At 25.5% G+C, this 23,708-nt stretch overlaps 1 protein-coding gene across 2 annotated transcripts in view; it reads left to right on the top strand.

Annotated features, from left to right (window-relative positions):
• Nucleotides 1-23,471, top strand: part of LOC136981894 (glycerol-3-phosphate acyltransferase 1, mitochondrial-like) — a 65,554-nt gene extending 42,083 nt beyond the window's left edge. For both annotated transcript variants that reach the window (XM_067278287.1, XM_067278278.1), the window contains exons 2-22: nt 8,272-8,500; nt 8,843-8,956; nt 9,169-9,239; nt 9,325-9,432; nt 9,521-9,564; nt 11,578-11,686; nt 12,697-12,793; nt 12,860-12,996; nt 13,105-13,201; nt 13,281-13,410; nt 13,533-13,615; nt 13,697-13,810; nt 14,111-14,297; nt 15,624-15,694; nt 15,819-16,119; nt 16,188-16,330; nt 16,457-16,534; nt 16,751-16,876; nt 16,977-17,100; nt 17,180-17,248; nt 22,859-23,471. In XM_067278287.1, coding sequence (XP_067134388.1) covers nt 8,279-8,500; nt 8,843-8,956; nt 9,169-9,239; nt 9,325-9,432; nt 9,521-9,564; nt 11,578-11,686; nt 12,697-12,793; nt 12,860-12,996; nt 13,105-13,201; nt 13,281-13,410; nt 13,533-13,615; nt 13,697-13,810; nt 14,111-14,297; nt 15,624-15,694; nt 15,819-16,119; nt 16,188-16,330; nt 16,457-16,534; nt 16,751-16,876; nt 16,977-17,100; nt 17,180-17,248; nt 22,859-23,031 — 2,598 coding nt within the window. In that variant the 5' untranslated portion in view covers nt 8,272-8,278 and the 3' untranslated portion in view covers nt 23,032-23,471. The remainder of the gene's footprint in view (nt 1-8,271; nt 8,501-8,842; nt 8,957-9,168; nt 9,240-9,324; nt 9,433-9,520; nt 9,565-11,577; nt 11,687-12,696; nt 12,794-12,859; nt 12,997-13,104; nt 13,202-13,280; nt 13,411-13,532; nt 13,616-13,696; nt 13,811-14,110; nt 14,298-15,623; nt 15,695-15,818; nt 16,120-16,187; nt 16,331-16,456; nt 16,535-16,750; nt 16,877-16,976; nt 17,101-17,179; nt 17,249-22,858) is intronic.
• The last annotated feature ends 237 nt before the right edge of the window (nt 23,472-23,708 follow it).

Here is a 23,708-nt window from a genome sequence, read left to right as displayed (position 1 = left end):
ATTTAGAAGTTAAAATTAAGTGTTATAATATAATAAACAAGTGAAAAAACAATTGTTTTTTTTATGAAAATATCTAAAAGTAAAAAAAATTCCTTTAGTTATCAATCTGGTTCTACAGTAGAATAGCACTGACTTGAAGCAATAAAAATAGAGCAGTTTTTTGTCATGATTAGCAAAAATTTATCTTGTGAACTTTTATTATGATGTTTTTTAAATGTTTATGCTATTTCATAGCGATAAAAATCTTTAAAAAATCTTATTAAAGTGTATTTTATGAAGTGTTTTGTATAGAAAAGCTAGATTTAAAATTGTTTATAAGTGATAAGTCAGTAGATGATGATGCATTTTGCAACTCTAAGAAATTTCAACAGTCCAAAAAATATAAACTTTCACAAAAGCAGAGAGATTTTTATAAGTTGATATTTTATAAAAAAAAAAAAAAAAATTTGTATAGTATTTAAATGTTTTACTCTCTTGAATTTTTAAATATAAATGAAACAGACAGAAAGAAAATTCTGTAAATATAAAGTATTTCAACACCATATCTATGGGATAGTTGAGATAATTTGGAAGTGGGTAAAATGAACATATCAGCAAAATTTTTTTTTAGTTGAAGTATAAGTATTTCTGAAATTGCATTGATCTGACATTAACTTAATCAGTTTTGATAAATTCAAGGACGGTCCACTGATGCATTTTCTCGAAAAATTGAGTTATCACTTAAAAACGTAACATTTCACTCACATTTACAGAAATATAAAGATAACCTTAAAAAATATCTTTTAGGACTGTATCTTTGATATTTTTTTTTTTTTTTTGTGTGTTTAACTTTTGTGTTAAACGTGTTAACTGCAATATTTATTTACTTTAAACTAATGGTTTTGAGTACAAATAAAATTAACATTTCTTCTTACATAAATCTTAATTAACAGTTTGAAAAATCTTTGAACATCTTTCTAAAATTGACGAATGTAAAAGGGAATATGATAAAATCTGATAATTTTCCGTTTTGAAATTTCTATAGGTACCAGAATAATTCAGTTAAAATAGTATTTCCTGTAACTTTAAAAAACTTTTATTAATTAATAAATGTTTGAAGTTTGTAATTTATTAAAAGTGTATAAATGATAGGGTCTCTTTTATAGAGTGTGCTTGACTTTACCCTAAACTAGACTTTTTTCTGAAGCAAATCATTAAGTCATTCATTAGTGATTTGCTTCAGAAAGATAGAAAGTGTACATCAAATAAAATTACCGAATTGACACAGATGTTCTATAAGCTTGACTATTAAAGCGTGAAAGGTTGTTGTTTTTAAAATTTTTTTCATTAAAAATTACAAATAAGTTTAAATACAATTTCGATAGATTATGAAATCAGTAAAATTCAAAATTTTTTTGATGTTAACCATTGATTGGTAATTGATAGCATCAGTCGGATAATTGCATTTTCATCAATATATTTATTAATTTTCTGATTAGTTATCTATCGAACTATATGATTTAAAAACATGTCATTAAGTTCATTTCATCTATAAAAATAGTAGATACTGTAAAATTTGCAATGGCCATTAGGCATAAAATGAACATTTTATGTTGAAAAAATGAAGTAATCTGGTCTTGGTTTATTTATTTACTGTATTAGTTCATTTGATAAAACTTAATTTAAAATACAGAATAATGAATTTATTAATATAATACAAATACTTGTGCAATTAATTGGCAAATTAATATACAAATAACCTAAACAAAGAAACATTGTCTTCCTATTTCAATATTACTATGCTTCAAGAAGTCTTTTTGACTTGAAAAGTTTTGAAAGTTTGTTGTATTTACAGACTTTTTACTTTTAACATTTACAAAATCAGACCTAAAATTTTTAAAACTTTTTAAATTAATAAAAATGGCTTCATTAATCAGTTAAACATGATAAAATCAGTTAAAAATGGTGGCATCGTTAATAATTAAAAGAATGTTAATCATTATAAAACTGTTTCTATTATTTTAAATTAATTTTATATCATTTCTAAATGGCAGCTAATTTTTCGGGAACGTTTCTTTTTGAAATGCATACAAAATAACCTCTAAACAACAACTATTTTTTATGCTTTGTCAGTGGCCTTTGTTCAGAGGTTTGAGTGTATTATTTTTGTGTATTTGTTATTTATTTGTTTTTTTATGTTAAAATTTTAAAATTCATCTATTTTAAAATGTTTAATGACTTTCAAATTACATATTTATGAATTAGAAAACTTATGTTCAGTATATAATTTTTTAAAACAATTTAATAATGTTCAGTTAGTGAATAGTAAATAGAAATTTATTATTTATAAATGTGGGTGTATTTTGTTGCTATGAGTATGATATGAAATATCAGTCATGGTTATTTAGATAATTATAAAATTTGAAACGTTTATAAATGTGTCATATTACTTAACTAAAATATTAAAATTCATTATGTTGTTACATTAATTTTAGATTTCAAAAGTATTATTATAATTATTATTATGTAAGCTGGGAATTTAAATTTTTATTAATTTTTTACATATATTCCAAATAGATATGTATGATTTCATTGTTTGAGACCTAAATTGCAAATTTTTCTTATCATATAAAAATAAAAAAATCTAAATCTGTTATTTCTATAAAAAGCATTTGTGACAAGCAGGTATATCAACAGATTGATAAATTATCATGTGGAGAAGGGTCAAAAGGAGATCTTTAATCAAGAGAGTTTATCTTTAATTGACAAGTTGGGTCAAAGTGACAACTGTCTGTGTTTAGATTCTATCTTAATGTGACCTTCATGCAACAGCGGACATATTAATTTCTTCCTTTTACCAAGGTCAAGGTTGAAAATTTTTCAATATGTGTAACAAAAGAAAATCTATTTAAGATTAGCTTGGAATTTGTAATATGTTATTAAGAAATAAAATATTAGAAAAAATTATAATTAACTTTAACTTTATTTTAATTTAAAAATAATTCAATAATAATGACTAAAATATTTAATAAAATTTTGGTATTAAATAAATAAGAAGTCTAAATCTTTATTTGATGTCAACCTAGTAATTTTTAAGCTATTTTTTTACTTAGACATCATTGAAATAATAATCTAAAAAATTGTGGTTAAATAAAATGTATAAATAAATAAATTAATAATTCTTATATGAAGTTTTAAATGTATATACTGTATTTGTTTTTGACATTAGAAACCACCCAAAACTATTTTTAAAGAAATATTCTCTTCATTATTTTTTAAATATAATTTATTGCAGAGGACTAATTTGATTGAATAAAATTTTTAATGTAAGTTTTTTAAATTGAAAATATTAATTAAATATTATAATTTAAAAAACTTACATTCAGTATATAAAATATTTATTTTTTCAATAATTAATATTTGTAAATGTAATTATAATATTTCATAACATTTATTAAGTTTATTTTTCCGTGTGTTAATTACATTGTAAAGTTCATATAATTAATGTTAATTTCCTAATTTTTTAGCTAAATGTATCACAATATATCGAATATTGTAATCATATAGATAGCAACAATTAAATTAAAATATAAATCAGTGAATAATCAATATAACATCTTTTATTTATATAAATTGAAATATAAATGAAATTTCAATAAAATGTTTTTGTTTTAAAAGCTATAAAGTAATTTTAATTGAAAAATACTATAATATTTAGTTTAAAAAATTTTTTTTGTTGTAAAAAGATTATTTTAATGGAAACTTAACTGATAAAATGTTTCATGATTCAAAAAATATTTTGCATACTAAAAAATATCATTTTTTTATTATTTATTAATTAATTAAACTATATTTTAAAATAATACAAAAAATAATTCATGTAGTTTAGATAAATTTTCTATACAACAGAGCATCCATAAAAATTTATCTAATATAAAAAAAAAAACAATGTATAGAAATTAAATTTTTCTATATCAATCAATCTAATCAAAATTTTTATGAACAAATTTTTATCAGAATTGAAATATTATTATTGATAGTTGAAAATATTTCATACTTGTGAATTATTCCAACATGATAGCATTCAATTTGTGTGTATATTTTTAATATAATTTGAATTCTTTTATAAGAAATTTGTTATTTCAGTATATAAGAATATATATTATATTTATCTCTGATAATGATAGTTAAAAAACTGTATTTATTTCTAATTCTTTTATAATAGGCCTTTAATGATTAAATATATAGACAGCTAAATTTCCATTAAGAATAAAAAGAAAAAAAAAACAGCTATTTTGCAGAATCTTATATTTTATGTTAAATAAAATAATTCTGTATCTGGACTGCTGTATGTTACTATGTATATAATTCGTCTCTGTAATCCAAAAGGTTTTTTGGTAGACGGTCTCACAGCAAAACGTTAAGTTAGGAACTCTCTTTTATTCTTTAAAAAATGACATATGCATTTCGGGTTGGTATATTCATCCAACCCCTCCTCAGTGCTAATTTTTAAAAAGACATTTACTGTAAGAACAACTTTTACTGTAAGTAAGTGTGACATCTTGTATGTATTTGTGTCATGTATTGGGTATTATACCTCCTTTCCCTCTTTTTTCGTCTTTTTAAAAATTAGCACTGAGGAGGGGTTGGATGAATATACCAACCCGAAATGCATATGTCATTTTTTAAAGAATAAAAGAGAGTTCCTAACTTAACGTTTTGCTGTGAGACCGTCTACCAAAAAATATTTTGGATTACAGAGACGAATTATATACATAAATAAAATAAATTAAATAATAATAAAACTCACAAATATAACACAAGTGATGATCAGATTTACAATATACACAATGACTTAAAAAATAGCTTTATGCATTTATTTTATACTAGCTCATATATTCCACTTACCTATGACTTCTATCCCACGTTTACTTGCCATACTCTTTCCTTTCATGAAATTCAGACAGTTATAGGTAAAATCTCCTCCCACATTTATAGCTCTGACAACTTTCTTTTATATATTCTTTCAACTCTATCAAAAATATGGATGACCTACTATATCTATATTTCTGTTCTTTTAAACAACTCTTTAAAAAAGCTCTACATGTTGTGTAATTCATCATATCATTTTCATATTTTATACCATTATCATTTTTATGTTTCATTTTAGTTATGATTTTTATGTTTATTGGGGCTATCTTGTTGTTACTTCGGGAAGATCTATTTGATTACTTGGCATTGCCTTTTTGTATTTTGTATAGATAAATAAATTTTGCATTTTTTAAAAGATGTTTACCTTTGCAAGCAGATAGAAGTATAAGTCCACGAAAAACCAAAAACGGTGCGTTATCTCATACAAATAAAACACATATGTTACAAGATCATCACTGTTTCGAAAACTGTTCCATCGAACGTTTTTTGCAATTTGTCCGTTTTTCACCTGATGAAGAACTTTTATGTTCAAAAATGTTTGTGACAATTTTATTTGTATTGCAAAGGTAAAGTTTAGACATTTTGATTTTTTCTACAAATGACTGGAAACAAAAGTTCTAGAGCATTCAATGTGGTTATATAAATAGAGTAATCAAAAGATGTTTCATCACATATTTCATTGGAAATAGATGCATCAGCAATATCTGACAAAATGAAACTTTCAAAAGAACACATTTATGTACCAATGCATTATCACTTCAAAAGTGGCCACAATGCAAGAAAGGCTCCGCAGAGCATTTATTAAAGTGTACGTGAGTGAACAAAGGTCAACCAGCTGCTCACAAAAGAATTACTGCATGAACAGGTGCGTGAAAATGTACAACTGGATCGTTTTAATACCAAGATCAAAGATCTTTGTCCAAAAATTGATAAAGACTGATACTGGTTGCAAAGGACCATAACAATGTGCCAGGACATAGATCAAAGATAACCTTAGAGAAGCATTACATTGAAGTAAATTGCTTCCTTGGCAGACAAAGTACATTGTTTTGCAAATACAGTATTTTAGAAAGTATATTTGGAGGAAAATGCATTTAGTAACTTTATATGCTTTAAATAAAATTTAAATGTTGTACATAAACTTTATCTTTATTTGTTCAAAATGTATATAAAGCTGGTTTTAAGATTCTTATATAGATGAGATTTGAAAATAATCTATAGAAGTTTTTCTAAGAATACATATATGGATCTAAGTGGTCAGTGGAAACTAAAATATGACATTTCAAATGTTTATATTTTATTTGGAATATTATTTTTAACATCATAAGGTTCCAAATCTTTATGATATTAATTGGAATCTTATTCTTATTATCACATTAAAACAGAAGCATGTAGTTTTTCTGATTACTGATTTCTATAAAAACTAACCAGCAGTGAGAGATTCTGAATCTCAACAAAGTCCTCCTAATCTTAGACATCACTTGACACTAGAGATATTGTTATTAATATTAATGAATTCTACTTAACATTTGTTTTTTACTGTGCTTTTTATAAATATAAGAATAGATGATGTGTTTAAATAAATAAATAAATTATGAATTTTACTGTAATGTATACTTAATTTATATATTACGCTGAATTCTTTGATTTTAGACACAATCTATCTGAGATACACATAATTCTGAAACTTACTTTCTTGGCTGTTATATCAATATATAAGAGAGAAAGTATGGTGTTAGGTCAAAGAATGACCCCCTCAAGATTTTTACATTTTCGGACTTAGGATACTTTGAAACATTGAGAAATGCAAAAAAAAAAAAAAAAAAAAAAAACTTTGGGGGGTTATTTCTATATGTATGGATGTTTGTGTGTGTGTGTGTGTGGAGCACAATCATATGATAGAACTATTTTTTTGTTTTCTGCTTTACTTCCTGATGTGGGCCTCTAAAGTGTGGCCTAAAACATTAGAACATTACAGTTATTTGCTGGAAATCACATTTAGGTGTTAATTTCACTGTTATATCACAAACAACAGATTTCCTGCATGTCTAAAATATCTGTTCAAAAAAATTTTTATTTTTTTTAACCCCCTGTATAAGAAATACCTGTATTTGAAATTATTCAATCTGTTTAGATCTCTATTCTTTATTCTGTACAAACACATATGTTACAAGATCATATATTATGCTGTATGTGTTTATGACAAAGCTGATGTAAACTGTAGATACTTTAAGCACAAAAAGAGGCAAAGTATGTATGCTCATTAGCACTTCATTTGACTTTACAATTTGTTTAAAAAATTTGTCCATCTTGGTTTGTTTTGATGCTGCTTTTTTGCTTATTGAATACAACTGCTTGATATTAGGAATGTCACATACAGCCTGTTTATTAATGCTAAAATTGTCAGAAAGATCTTTACAACTTGGAAAGACTCAATGACCTTGCTAAATTTTGGCACTATACTTGGACCAGAAGTAGCTTCCTGCCACTAATGAATGCATTACATGAGTGCCCTGATGTATGGCTGCAGTGTTAAGGAACACGAGTTGTGATGATTATGCACATATTTTACTTTAGTGATAAGCAAACATTTTGATGAAGAGAACAAATCATACAAGGAACACACTAGTAATTGACAATTCCAACTTTATTATACCATATTTTGCTCTGTGTGAATGTATTTTTTAAAATTCAGTACTAGAAAACACCCAAATATTAATTAAATGTTGAAAAAACTTGATGTTTATAGTAGACAGGGCTAAAAAGAAACATTCCTTATTCCAAGTTACAGATCTGCTAAAAGAAGGTAAAATTACATTGATTTGGTAGGACCTAGGGAAAAAATCTATTGTTCCTTGGTCCATTAAAACAAGATTCTACTGTATATTGTATTTTAATTATCCAAAAATCTCTAATAGAATTTATATAATTTTTAAACTTTGTATTATATTGAATTTAAGGTATATTCTGTGATAGTTATTAATTAAATGTTAAATAAAAATGTATTTAATTTTATAAAATTAATCTTCAAGCTCAAATGGTGATTTTATTCACTGTTTATTCATTGATATTTTGTTTTTGAATTATGGATTAAGAATTTAGTGAAGTTATATATAGTATATAATATATAACTTCATTTGCAATATATAACATTTGCAAAATAATTTAATTTTTAGTTAAAGCAATAATTTGAAAACTTTTTATAAATTTAATCATGTAAGTTATCTGGAATGAAATAAGGAAAATTATCGTGTTTTTTTATTTGCAATATTATTAATTTCAGTAAGGTATTACTTATTTCTATTTGATTAGTAAAAAAACATTTTTAAATTTATAATTATTGTATATTTTAATTTTAAGGGCAGCCATGGGTGAGATTGGCCAATATCTAAAAGATGTTTATGCTAAATGGGATAATCAAGAAAAACCAATATTTCTATCAACTGAGAAAGAAAATTGCAAAGATGAAAAAGTTGTTCATAGAAATGAAAAGGAAAATCCAAAGCAGGAAATTTCAGAAGTGTCAACAAAAAGAACTGCATCAAATTTACATATGCGACAAAATATAAGATCAGTCACATTTGATCTTGTAAGTTTATTATTATTAATTTTCAAATATATGTCTGAAAAAATCTAATAAGAGTATATTTAAACAGTTATTGATTATAAATTTTTCATTATTCATTTATTTAAATATATTAAATAAATGTATGTAAATTTCCAATACTTAATATGTAAAGAATTATTATATCAATTAATGATTTTAATTATTATTAAAGCAGTTGTTAAATAAAAAAAAAATAGTAAATTTTAATAATAAATTTAAGCTTAGATTTATAGTTGCATTGCTCACTAGTTTAAAAATAGGATGACCATTATACTTTGAATTGCTGATTCTATTTATAATTATACTCTGTGTTCCTATTCACAGCCTAAATTGAATGGTTTGGCCCAATTCAAGATGTCTCCTACCGTCTTACTGGAAAATACGTGTCCCCGGCCATTTGTTGGAAGATGTTGTCCCAAGTGTTTACCAATTAGTAGTGTATGTCATATTATAATCTTAAAAGTCAATTTAAAAAAACTATTTGTTAAAAAGTGTGATAATTACTAAACTTCTCATAAATATTTATATAAAATTATAAGTTCAATATTATCTTTATTCGTTTGTTTACATCAAGTACTAAATTACTATAATTAATAAATGATGAAAATTAATCAAGTAATTAATAATTTTTTAATTTTGTTGTTTTGTAGTTAACTTCTATGAGTAACAATTCAACTTTATTAAGCATCTCAAATATTTTAGATGTTCCAACACAAAATAGGTTAGTAAAATTTTTAAAATATTACATTAAAATTATTTTATAGAATTTTTTTCTTATTAATGCAATAAAAATGCTTAAATTTTAGGGGAAATAACTTGCTTGTTAGAATATTTCATCATGTTTCCTTTGTTCTTCAAAGACGTCATTGTTTTACATATAGTGATAGCTCAGAAAATGTGTTAAATCATGGAAGGTAACAAAAATAAAAATTATATTCAAATTAAAATTTTTATAAAAATTTAAATGATAGAAATTTCAAATTTTTTTTTTTTTCCTTTTAGAGTGCAGAAAGCTATAGAAAAGGCAGCAAGAGATGAGAAAGATGGTAAATATTATATTCATTTATTTTGTAATGTGTTAAATTTTTAAATATTTAAAGTAAAATATTAAAATATCAATTAAAATTAATATAAAATATACTGATATTTATTAATATAATCAAAAACATCTAAAGTAAATTTTTTCTCTGATAAAATTTCTTTCTTTTAGAAAATTTTATTTAATGAATAGAAACTTTATAGAAAATGCAGAAAATTTAATTTTTAAAATATTCTTTTAGCTTTTCATTAGTATAAAGTTTATTAAAATGACCCAAATATAATAGTTCAAAAATTAAATAAAATATTTAAATTTATACATTAAAACCTGCGTAAACAGAACCAGAATAAAAGGGTAAAATCTTTCGAATGGAGTAATTTTCTACGTTAAGTTTTACTATAAGCTAGAAACCATCCAATGCAGAAACAGAAGAGGATTTTGGATATGAAGAATGTAACTTGATCTGAATAAAGTGAAAAATTAAGATTTCACTTATGGACAAACAAATGTAAGTGTCTCCAGGAATGATGATGGTCTCCAGAACAAGACAAACTGAATTTTGAGAGCTTGCTCTTGAAATACAATTTGTCTTGTTCTGTGGTGACCAAGTTTGGAATCTTTTCAGAGAAGCAAAGGTCTATGTGATGAGGGGACATGTGGACACATCATTGTTACTATTAGTCTTTCTTGGAATCAAGTCTACCACAAGCAAAATTCAGAACTTTCAAGAATCGAATGAGTTTCCTAAGAATTTTAGGAAACTCATTCAATTCTTGAGAAATTGTTTAAGAACAAGCAACAAATGTAATTCATTGAAAACAATTAGAATAAAATATGCTGTCTATTTGTCTTGTTCAGAGTAGTTAGTATTGAGTATTTTAGAACAAGTTGATTAGAATGTTGGTAATTATAGAGATTGAAGTTTATGATTAATTGGAATATTAAATTCCTTGAGAAGTCAGATCACAGAATGACTTGGCCATTGTATTACTGTAATGCAATTAGAAATTCTAATGGCAGAATGAGAGACTAATTGTTGGTTTTCACATTGGTTTGTTTGCTGTTATATGAGCTCATAAGGGTTACTTTGAAAATTGTTAGTATTTGAATTCCTAGTGTGAATTTTTAGGAACAATGAGAACTTCTTAGAATTGAATAGTTCTCAACTCTTACGTCTAAATATTCCCATCTTTAGTTGGAATTGCTTTGGATTAAATCTAGAAATAATATTTTTCTTATGTAATATATGTAATAAAAGTAATTTTATCATAAAAAGGAACATAACTATTGAACATTTATGTGGTATAGAGATAAAGAAAAAAAATACCAAAAAACTATTCAAAACAGAAACTTGTCAAAATGGAAGAAAAAATTCAGTAACATGCAGATTTGGTTTATACAGGTTTTACTGTAACTTTATTATTAGTCATTTTCGGAAATTCTTTCAGATTTTTCTGTTGAAAAAAACTTAAATAAAAAAAAGTTATTTTACTTATGAAGTTTTTTTTCAAGTATAGATATTATTGTAATACATTTGAAATTCTTTATATTATTTGAGTTTCCACAACTTAGTTATTAAGCATGTTTTTAAACAAACTGCTTGAATTTTATTTCCAAATTCCATTATGTCAAATTAAATTGTCTTCATTTATTTATTATTATCAAATTTTCTGTTTATTTTCCTTAGATTATTTAAGTTATTGTTATATCAATTTGAATTATATTAAATTTTGCAGATTTTCTTTAAATTATGTATCTAAACATAATATTTTTTTATTTTTAGTTATTGTGTGTCATTAGTTAAATATTAAAGTTGTTATATTAATTGTTTTAAAGTCTAAAAACAGGATTTTATATAATATTTTACATAGTTTAATATTTGCACATAAATCATATTAAGGAAAAAAAAAAGGATTCAGTTGTTAGTGTTTGTAATAAAATATTAACATATGTGTTAGTTAATATGAAATATATAACCACTTTCTATTCACACTAAACTTAAACTGTTTTTTATTTATAGAGGAAGAATTGAGTGAAGTGGAGTTATCTGTGCTCTATTACAAACACAGATTAAGAGCTAAGCAAATATTAATGCAAATGAAATCTGCCATATCAACCTTCTTACTTAAGTGAGTAATATTTCAGAATATTATACAACCAATAAATTAACAGTTAATTAATATTTATCATGTATTATTTATACTGAAAAATATATAAATTAATATTATTATATAAAAATTGGCATCATTTGAGATATTTTTCTACCATTTTTCTACCATGAAAAATTAAACAACATGGAAGTTAATACTTAACTTCCATGTTGTTTAAAACTTTAAAATTTATTTTCAAGTATATTTTTATAAATACATTTCATTAATTTCAATGTCAAAATTCAAAAATATTTTTTAAATAATGTGCTCTTGAAAATGAAGCACTGTATTTAAACATTTTTAAGGATAGTTAGACAGACTCTGAAACCTAGTAATGATTTTTCAACCAAACAGGTTGAAAAATCCCAGGAATTTTTTGAGGATGGTCCATTTTTGGATAGGTCATCCCTCACCACCCAATCACTCCATTGTAGACTTGGCCAAATCCACACTGGGCTTGATTAAAAGGCTCTCTTAGTACCAACAGGGTGGAAAGAGTAAAAAGAAAAATTTTTTTAGATTTATTTTAAAATTTTATTAATATAATTCGTGAAGGATCAAATAGTTATAAATCATAAATAGTGTGAAAAATAATAAGTCTTAAAAACTTGAAATAATTTGATTTGAGAAATAGAGTAAAATCCATTAAAGTGATCATTTGTATGAAATAAGGTATTTATAATTCTAAACAAATTAGATTATATTAAATTATTAATCAAAGGAAATGTATTAACATTATTAATTTTTACATAAATGTATTATTTATAATAATTGAAAATGTACTTACTATTTATAGATAATTCAGTTCAAAGTTAAAATAATTTTAAATTTATTTTAACTGTTTGTTTTTTTAAAAAATCAATAAAATCCCAGTATCGTACTATATTAGAAAATAAAAATTTAAGGTTTCTTTTAATTATGCTGTCAAATCTCAAGACTAATTTTTCAATTTTAAAATATTTATATATCTAAATATATTATTTTATCAGAGTATCAGGCTGGGTTATGTTCAAGTTGTTAAACAGAATGCTGAAGAGTATTCAGATTCACAAAGGACAAATAGAAAATTTGAAACATATTAGTAAGGTATGAAATCTAATTTTTTCTTTCAAATAAAATAATTATAAATAAACTAACATTTAGATTTTTTAGAATAATACTCCAATAATTTATTTGCCATTGCATCGAAGTCATCTGGATTATATTTTATTGACATTTATTCTCTACATGAATGATCTTAGAATTCCATTAGTTGCTGCAGGTGATAACTTGATGATTCCTTTTTTCGGGTAAATTTTATTTGTAATTTTTCAATTATCAATTTTTCTGGTATTGTTATTAATTAATTTATTAAATTTTAAAGATTTTTCTTTATTGATTTTATAAAATTTATTTAGAAATTTATTGAGAAATCTTGGTGCATTCTTTATCAAACGTAAGCTTGATTTAAGAAATGGAAAGAAGGATTTTGTTTATAGATCTATTCTTCATACGGTAAATTTTATTTATATTTTTCATTTATTGATTTAAATTTTTTGTTCATTAAAAATAAATATACTTATTTTGTTCGTAGTATATGGCAGAAAGTTTACGTGAAGGACATAGTATTGAATTTTTTATTGAAGGCGGTAGATCAAGAACTGGAAAATCTTGTCTTCCAAAAGCTGGATTGTTATCTGTTGTTATTGATTCTTTAGTTGATGGTTAGTTTGTTTAAATATAATATAAAATTTAAATACAGTGTGTGATTTAAATTATTTAATTTTATATCTAATATATAGCATTATAAATATTTTGTATTTTAAACGTTGTATTATGATTACAGGATGTATTGAAGATGCTTATATTGTTCCTGTTGCAATAAGTTATGAGAAAATACTTGATGGAAATTTTATTTTGGAACAATTGGTAATGTTTAAACTTGAAATTGCTGTTAAATTTTGTATTTTACAAGTAAATATACATATAATTCAAATTTTATAATTATAGGGAAGATCAAAAGTAATGGAAAGTTTTTCTACTGCTTTAAGATCAATTTGGAAAGTTTTACATTCTAATTATGGAAGTGTTAGAGTTGATTTCTGCCAACCATTTTCTCTAAAGGTTTAAACTTTAGTTTTACTATTATTAAAAGAATTTAATTTTAATATATTTAAAATTTGATCTGATAGTTATCAGTAAATAGTTACAATTGTGGAATATATATTCACTTTTTTTATTGAAAATCTTATCATTTCTTGTATGAATAAAAATTGATATAAAAGTGACTAAATTCTTTTATAATGAATCAAATAGATATGAAAATAATTTTAAATGTATTTAAAATTTAATTTTAATATTAAATTTATATCTAATTTAAATTTTATTTTTCATACAATTTATATAAATTTATTTGCAAAATAGGAATTTATGCATGCTTCCAAACATTTCAATGGTTCTTCTTCTCCAAAACTGAATGTGGGTCTCAATCCAGTTTCATCTTTCAACAAAATTCGTCCTAGTAGCAGCAATTCCTCACTTTATGGAACAGACATTGTCGTCGATGATATGAGACAAGTTATTAGAGATGTTGCTGATCACATAGTTTATGGTATACAGAATATTAATGTGTTTTTGAATTATATAATTGTGTTATAAAAATAATAATTATATTCACTTTGTAATAATATATTATAACTCACAAATTTTTCAAATTTTCAATTTAAAATACTGAAAGTAAATCTATATACTTTATTTATGAAGATTGATTCTAATGTTCTAAATCCAAACTTAAGTTTTATTTTTTTAATTAAATTATTTATTAAAATTGTTTTTATTAATTTAATAACAATTATTATTTTTACTTTTCATTGTAGCTAATGTAACATGTAGCAGCCAGTCTTTTATGAAATAAGTTCTAGAAATCTTCTAATATATAAACAATTATTATATTTTAATAACAAATTTTCTAATCAAGCAAATCATTATCAGAGAAACGAAATATCTATATGATAAAACGTTAAAATAATGACGACTTGAATCATGTTTGTTTAGATTTTATTTTAAAAATATATAATCTGTAACTGAAACTTGTAGTAAGCAATCCCAGTTTTCAATATATATAGTATTCAATATAATTTGAATATGTAAATGTAAACAAAACATGTAAACAAAACATTTCCCCTTTCAAAAGTTAACCAGAAGATGGAATTATAGAACTGATGATTGACTTTAATAAAGCAGCATTTATATTTATGTATAGCTTATGTAGAAATGACTTAATAATAATTTATTTAAATGGTTTAACAAATATCTTGAGACTAACAGTTTATAATTTAAAAAGTTGACCAAAAAAAGTAAAATAAATGGAAGAATGGTTGTACTGTTAAAATTTTGACGTGTTGAATTTAAATTTAGAACAATCTGATATCATCATATATTTAATTATAATTAAAATTAGTAGACTTTAACATATATCATGGATGGATAATAATTCTTATAGAATTTTTTTTACATAAGTGATATTTTGAATATATTTGTTTATGCTTACACTAATAAACTTTTGTACTACTGATGTCTTTAAATGTACTTTTTCTTCTGTTTTAATTAAATATTAATGTATTTTTATAATATATTGTAAATTTAAATATTTAATTATCTTTAAAGAAATTATTTTAGGAATACTTAGTATATATATTTTTTCCTCTCTAGTAAAATGTGATGCTTTCTTATTCTCTAAAGTATATAATAAAACAACTCTTTGAAGAACTATATAATTATATATTATATGATGAGAATTAAACTTTACTCCTCTAATGTATAGTTTTCGTATGTTGATATATATACGTCACAACATACAAAATCTACATATTAGAAACAAAGTTTAATTATATACATATATAAAATTATTTTAAATGTTTTTTTTTTTTTGTTTTAGATGCTTCAAATGCAACAGCTTTAATGAGCACTAATGTATTGTCATTCTTATTCTTAACTAAACATCGCAAGGTAATTGATAATTTCTAAATGTTAATTATTAATTTTTTTCAAAATATCAAAATAAAATTATCATACTTGATAATTTTATTTTGTATGATTGTATGATAATTTTATTTTGATTTCATTTATCTAGGGAGCTACATTAAATCAACTTGTGCAAAGTTTGAATTGGCTAAAAGAAGAAATCATTAATAGAAAGAGAGATGTAGGGTACTCAGGCAATTCAGCTGATGTAATCAAACATGCATGTAACTTATTAGGAAAAGATCTTGTCACAACAGAAACAATTGAAATGGAATGGTCTTCATTTGACATGCCAAATAATAATGTCAAAATATATTTCTTTAAACCTGTCATTAGGTTGCCTTATGTATTGGAATTGCAGTATTATTCTAATTCCTTGCTATCAATATTCTTACTTGATAGCATTGTTGGTAAGTTTATTTTGATTTTAAGTTTTATTTTATTTTTAATTTTTAATGTTTGTTTTGAATTATTTTAGTAAATGCATTATTTGCCTTGTTGGATGAGGAAATTGAGCAATGGAGAGGTTGTGAAAGTAAATTAATTGTATTTCGTGAAAAATTGGTATCAAAATCATTAGAACTCTGTGATATTCTTCAATATGAATTTATTTTCACTCCAGTGAGTTTTTCAGTTTGCTTTCTTTATTTCTTTGTAAATTTATATTGTAATTTATTTAAATTGTAATATTATTATTTGTTTAAATTTAAATTATTTATAAAATTTTGCTTTATTGTTTATTTATAGCCCTGTACATGTCTCACAGTACTCCTGAATGAAACTATAGATAGAATGGTAACATCAGAATTGCTGAGAAGTAAGGGGGTAAGAAAGAAATTTCAAATGATAGAAATAGTTAATAAATTTCTTGAGATTTCATTCACAAAAATTTCAAGCAAAAAAGTTTTTAAAATAAAATTTAATAATAGTTAACAAGATTTTTATTATTAATTTATTAATAATTGAAATATTTTTAAACTTTTCAAAATAATGCAAATTGAAATTTGATCAGTTTTAATCTTTGGATTTTTCTGTTTTCAGATGGTAGGTTATGGTATAGATACAAAGACAGAACGAGCTTGGGTTAACCGTTCAGTAACTACTTTAGAATGGAACGAAAGCTCTGACGACGACGACGAACTTCCGTTAAGAGATGAACAATTACAAGTAAGTAGTGAATGCATTTTATTTATTGAAGTTTTTTGCAAAGCTTTCATAACTTTTTAAGATTTTAATTAAAATACAAAATTATTTATTTAAAATTTAGGTTTGCTTAACAGAAGAATGCATTAACATGTTGCAGTTTTATCGATGCATTTTAAGTCCATACATAGAATCCTATTGGTTAGCTGCATGTTCTTTAACAAAACTAATTAATACTCAAAAAGAAGGTAATTATTTTTAAATTTATGAACTACGTAAATTATTATTTTTTAATTTAAAATTATTATAAAATTTTTTATTTTACAGAAAAATTATTTTTTGAAGATATGCAAAAAACTGCACAAGATAGGCTACATCGAGGTCTCTTATCATATGGTATGTAAATTTAATGTACATAAACATTATGTAGTTTATAATTCACATTCAACCTTTTAAAAACCAGTAATAAAAATTTGAAAACAAACGTTTTCGACCGTTAACTCGGTCTTCATCAGGTTCTAACTATTGAGATTCAAAACTGTTCCAGAACGTATTCAAATTTTCGAATAGAACCGTTGCGCATTCGTGTTACGTGTTGGCATGCGTAATACGTGTGGCGCAAAAACACAACGAAATTACAATCCATATACAAACGAAGGGATGGGGATGTACATTAAATGGAGCTATGGGGAACATCCCCTTCGTAACAAAACTTCCAAGCCTGAGAAATGTTACACGCATCTTTAGAATTGATGCAGGTTGTGTGCAGTCCAGCCTTGTATATTTCCAGAGTTTCCAGGGATCGCAGATGGTCCAATCGGTGGGATATTTTAATCAATTCCGCGTTTTGCAGATCAGCACTTATGCCCAGGGTCGAGGCATAAGCAGAGAGGGTAGTGGTGCCTCTGTTGCGGTCGATATCATATTTATGCTCGCGTAGACGCCTGTCGAGCGACCGTTTCGTTGAACCGATGTATACCAGCTCTCTTTGGAATCTGCTATCCCATAATGGAACAGAGTATACCCCCGGTGCCATTCTTTTATCTACGATGTCCTTGGAATTGCGTATGGGGTCATATATAGTGTTACGTCTCTTGTAAGCGATCTTTTTGTTGGTGTATGCGGCAATTTCCCTGTAAACGGAGTCTAGGTGTTTATTATATTCAACCATAACAAGTGCTTGAGTGGTATTGGAGTCGTTAGTGCGTGTGTTGGTGTTGTCAGTACGATGCAAATGTGCAGACGCAAGGTTATGAACTAATGTACGGCTATAGCCGTGTCTTGTGGCTATGATCTGGATGCGCTCTAATTCAGATATGGTGTCCTCGATTCTGGAGTGGTGCGTGAAGGCTCTTTTCGTAAGGGCACGGAAGGCAGCTACCTTGTAAGAGAAGGGGTCCTCCGAAACGGCAGGGATGAATAATGGAGTGTAGCATGGTTTGTAATGGACTTTAGTGGATATTGTGTTGCCATCTATTTGCATATGGATGTCTAAGAAGTTTGCATTTGTGTTGCTTATTTGGTCAAGCTTGACTATGAATCCATATGAATAATGCATGGCAAACGAAATATACACAAAACGGTTTCCTCAAGATAGAACTAAAATATTATTATTGAAACGGCGAATATCATTCACTAAGAGAAGAACATGGCCCAATACCAAGACAAAAAATACCAACAAAGGATAAAAGATTCGGTACCCTTGGAACTTATTACATCCGATCTAAAGCTACCGAATGAGGTACGGACCAGCTTTTAACGGTATACAAGCATCTTACCAGGATTTAGAAGTTGGACTGAAGAGGAGGCATCGGCCCGAAACGCGTTATGGTTAATAAAAAAAGCGTTCCAACCGAATAAAAAGGATGAAAAATTCGCCCAGTGTTTAAGTTTACGTCACTACATTGTGTCTTCGAAAGAAAAGAAAAGGAAACGAAGAATACAAAACACGGTTTCCTCAAGATAGAACTAAATATTATTATCGAAAAAATGATATCGACCGCAACAGAGGCACCACTACCCTCTCTGCTTATGCCTCGACCCTGGGCATAAGTGCTGATCTGCAAAACGCGGAATTGATTAAAATATCCCACCGATTGGACCATCTGCGATCCCTGGAAACTCTGGAAATATACAAGGCTGGACTGCACACAACCTGCATCAATTCTAAAGATGCGTGTAACATTTCTCAGGCTTGGAAGTTTTGTTACGAAGGGGATGTTCCCCATAGCTCCATTTAATGTACATCCCCATCCCTTCGTTTGTATATGGATTGTAATTTTGTTGTGTTTTTGCGCCACACATATTACGCATGCCAACACGTAACACGAATGCGCAACGGTTCTATTCGAAAATTTGAATACGTTCTGGAACAGTTTTGAATCTCAATAGTTAGAACCTGATGAAGACCGAGTTAACGGTCGAAAACGTTTGTTTTCAAATTTTTATTACTGGTTTTTAAAAGGTTGAATGTGAATTATTTGCTCACACCAGTACAGAAGTCGAACCATTACGTAGTTTATTTTTAACATCTAAAATGTATGTTTAAAAAAATTGTAAATATTACTCTCTATATATTACTCTTAATAATCGTTATCTATCATTATAAACAATCTGAATAAATACTATATAGCAGGTTTATGAAAATTTTTTTATATGCTTTATATTAATTTGCTTTTTTTAAGATTGAATGTGATATATGACATTTCATAAACCATTAAATTATTATTAATTCACACTAAAGATGTTAAGAATGTAAAAAATTATTAACATCCAAGTTTCAACTGTCTATAATGTAGGGTGCAGCAGATTAACCTGACAGTTTTTAAATACAGCTGTGACTGAAACTTTTAGGAGTGGGGAAATTGATCTTGAGCATATGTGCTTTTTAACTCGAATCCATTTAGGAACAACTAAAATTAGCATAAAAATAACAAAAAATATATTGTGTTTCATGAGAACCCTCATAATTTACATGAGCATACTTCACAACGTTATTGTTTGGTTCATAAGTTACTACAATATATCAATCATTCTAAATTTCTTTGAAGGTGAAGGTCAGGCTGTGAAAGTATATTCAGTTCACCATATCAAAGTGCTTCACAACTTTCTTGAACTGGAGTTGTGCCAGTGTGATGTTGAATATCCAGATCTAAGGTTTCAACAAGAAGGGGCAACAGCTCACACTGAAAACAATTCAAGTACTGTGGTAGAGTTGAAGTGGCAGCAATTCTTCCTGTGAACTGTTGCAGAAACTTTTAGGAATGATTGCAAGAATGTAAGAATATGTAGATACAACAAATGCAACTTCACAGAGAAAATATTCAAAAATGATTACAAATCCTATGTTAAATGCAGGATAACAATAAATTAATTTAGCATAGTTACATAACTTATATGTTACTTTAATTTAAAAAGTTAATTTTCCACACGTTTTATATAAATGATTTTAGTGATATAAAAATATTTTAAGTAACAAAACTCATTAATCACTGCAATTATTAAAATTTGAACATGATTTAAAAAGTTAGATTTATAATTCTGTTGTTAAGTGTGATAATTTTTTTTTATCAATAAAACTACAGAAGAACAATAATAATTTAAAAATAAAGTTTTTTCAATTTAATAAATTGAATGTAAAATTACCTTCTGTAAATATTTGCTGGACTGTATATAGTTTGGAAAAAATTGCCCATTCTGAAAGAAACACCTTGATATTTATATATAAATAATTTTATGTTGGGTTTAATATATGTATGTTTGAAAAGTGTCTGTCCAGTGAGAAGCAGCAGCTGTGTGCAGTTGTTTAAATTATACTGTTAGAGTCAAGATTTATTAGACATAAAATATTGTAAGAAACATATTAATTATCTAAAATATTATTCACAAGGGAAGAGTGACATCTGTCGTTTTAGAGAAAAAAGGAAATCAACTTCCTTTATCATAGAGGCTTATTGCTATTTCATATAGCCATATGTTGGTTTACCCTCTCTGCACTTGTTACATATCCTGTGCATTTCTCAGATGCTATTGGGCTGAGGTCCCATTAACCCTCCTATGATTAGTTCAGACGTCCTCACTTGGATGTCATTTACCAATTGTAGTAAACGTGAGTTAAGGTGCGTAATTTTAATTACCCTAGCTGGTGTCAGCCTGACAAGATCATGATTTTTCCAAATCTTGATCTACATAAGCTCAAAAAAGCCATCCTTAGACATTGTGAGTGGATCCTAAAGATCCGACAAGGTAAACGTGTTGCTAAACAAAAGTAACAATGCTTGTATCCTCACAATATATAAGATGACAACATTTAAATATTTTATTTAAAAGATGAAAATTATACAATTACAATAATTATAACAGAAATATAAAAATGACTTAAATGCATAAGATATGTTTAAACATTATTTACTATTTCAATTTAAGATAATATTAAGTTGCCAGAATGTTTATAAATAGTTCACTAAAAATAAAACTATACCAACTTCTGTATAATATCGGCGATAATAACTATGAATTGATTAATTTGACTCTAGAGGGAGACATTAGGTGCCACCTCATATTAAATTTTATTAAAATAGCCCGATATTATGCAGCAGTTGGTGTAGCTTTATTGTAATGTATCAGGTTTCATAAGATGTTTGTTTTGCATGAAAAATGTTTTTAGTGAATATAATGTTAAGGTTGTTTCATGTAAAAATTTCTTTTGCTAGTCTATTCTCCTTTATGCAAGTTAAGTAAGAAGAAATTTAAATCAACTTGAAATTTATAAACTTTTAACATTATATTAGAACACAACTCATTGTCTTTTTTCAAATGCAATATATTTTAATAGAGAAATATGAGTCCATCAACTACAAAAATGTTTAGATTTGTTTTACTGTTTATTAAATTTGTATGTAAATGAGGAGTGCTTTATAAAATAAATTTCTTTAATTGTACTACAAAGTATTTGAAGTAGACACTAAGGATAGGTTCTGTTTTATTTTTCCTATTGTAGGAAAAATAGTACAATAAATCCTATTCAATACTTTTGGATTAAAAATATATTTACTTGAAAATTTATTTTCTAAGAAATATGTATAAAAATTTTACTAGAGAAATTATTTGAATAATCATATAGTTTTTAAATTAAAATATTGTTACTTTGAAAGGTAATCAGTCTTATGTTTTAACTCAAAAATATCTTTCTACATAAAATGTAACTTTCCTTCCAAACAAAGTGAATAAATCAGATTTATAAATTTCAGATATAGCAATAATAGTCATTTCATTAGTTCAATTATATATAATGCAAAACCCATAAAATTTTACTTTTTTAAAATTTGCTTGATTTTATTTTTAGTATTAAAAATAACAATATTAATTTAAAAATTTCTATATATTGAAACAGTGTTTGTGTATATACTTATTTTGAATCCTCCTGTAGTTTTTAGCATTATTAAGGAGAAAATTCTGTTAAATATTATATATAAAATTATTTCCTTTTTAATATTTATTATTAGATCCATTTTTCTTTAGCTAAGGTTTATATATGCTCCAGTTTGCAATTGCATCATACAGTTTATATATTTATTCGAATTTACTAAGTATTGAGCATTATATATACATATGTTTGTTCAATAGGAAAAAGACATTTGTGTAAATATGCATTGTTTCTTGTTCTTTAAATAAATTATTGCTATGCTATAACTATCAATAAATTCACAAATGTAAACAATTCTAACAGCATTTGTTATTTAAGATGTTTCTTTAACTGAAAATTATTACATTTGATGTTAAAAATACTGGTTAATTCAATAAATAAATACTATAAATACTTTAAGAAAGTTTTATCAAACAAGTCTTAATAAATGAAATAATTGGGTTAGTAGGGTTGTTTATAACTATAAACTAACTATAACATATATATTACAAAATAATTAAGTTTTGAAATTTTTTAAAATCATTGATAGTATATATAAATCATTATCATGTAATAACAAAAATCTTTTTAAATTAATTTAGAAGAAAGTTTTGCTGCAGAACCATTACGCAATGCTCAAAGGTTATTTGAACATTGGAAAGTAGTAGAGACCCATCGTCAAGACTCAATAAAAATCATTTATCTTCACTGTGATTATGATAATGAAGAAAGTGTCAGTGATGTCATTGGCAGGATAGAGGAATTCAGAAGATGAAGAAATAGTGTTTCCAACACATCTCATATATATACATATCATTTGCACAATTCTTAATTGAATTGCCTTGCCAAATGTCAGTACAGAAGAAAGACTATACGTAAATCAATGCATCCGCGTGTAAATTTGAAATTTTTCATCATATGAACATATTATACTTGTAATACAAGTTGTCATTGTATTTTTAACATCACATTGAATGCATTTTTATATAATCTTCCAGACCATGACAATAACCATATTGGTTATTTTCATTTATCATGTTCAATACTTGTTATTAGTTGCAGGTAAATTCCTGTGACTTCCATCCAGGTATAATATGTTGTTTAAGACAATATTAAATACTTTGGAATGCCTTCTTGTTTTGATGAAGATTGGAAGTGGTAGACAAATAGACTTTGACCACTTTTTTGTAAATAAAACAAATTTTAAATCTGTGATGATATTTTGATTTCTAGTCTATATTATTAAGGCCTATACCATAACACATTCATTCCAACATAAATTTTGTTTTAGAGAAAAATAACTATTTTGTAATTTGTTATCAAAACCATTTGACTAATAGGAATTTATTTTTTAAAATTTTGAAAAGGAAAATATATATTTCCCTTGTTGGTGATCCATTAATATAGATTAGATTGTATTTTTAATAAATTTAATTTAAAAAAAGTTTGTTT

The sequence above is a fragment of the Centruroides vittatus genome, unplaced genomic scaffold (assembly GCF_030686945.1).
Source record: "Centruroides vittatus isolate TY-2023 unplaced genomic scaffold, ASM3068694v2 contig_1168, whole genome shotgun sequence".
Classification (NCBI taxonomy): domain Eukaryota; kingdom Metazoa; phylum Arthropoda; class Arachnida; order Scorpiones; family Buthidae; genus Centruroides; species Centruroides vittatus.
Note: the sequence above shows the minus strand (reverse complement) of the source record. Positions and strands in the feature narration are given on the sequence as shown.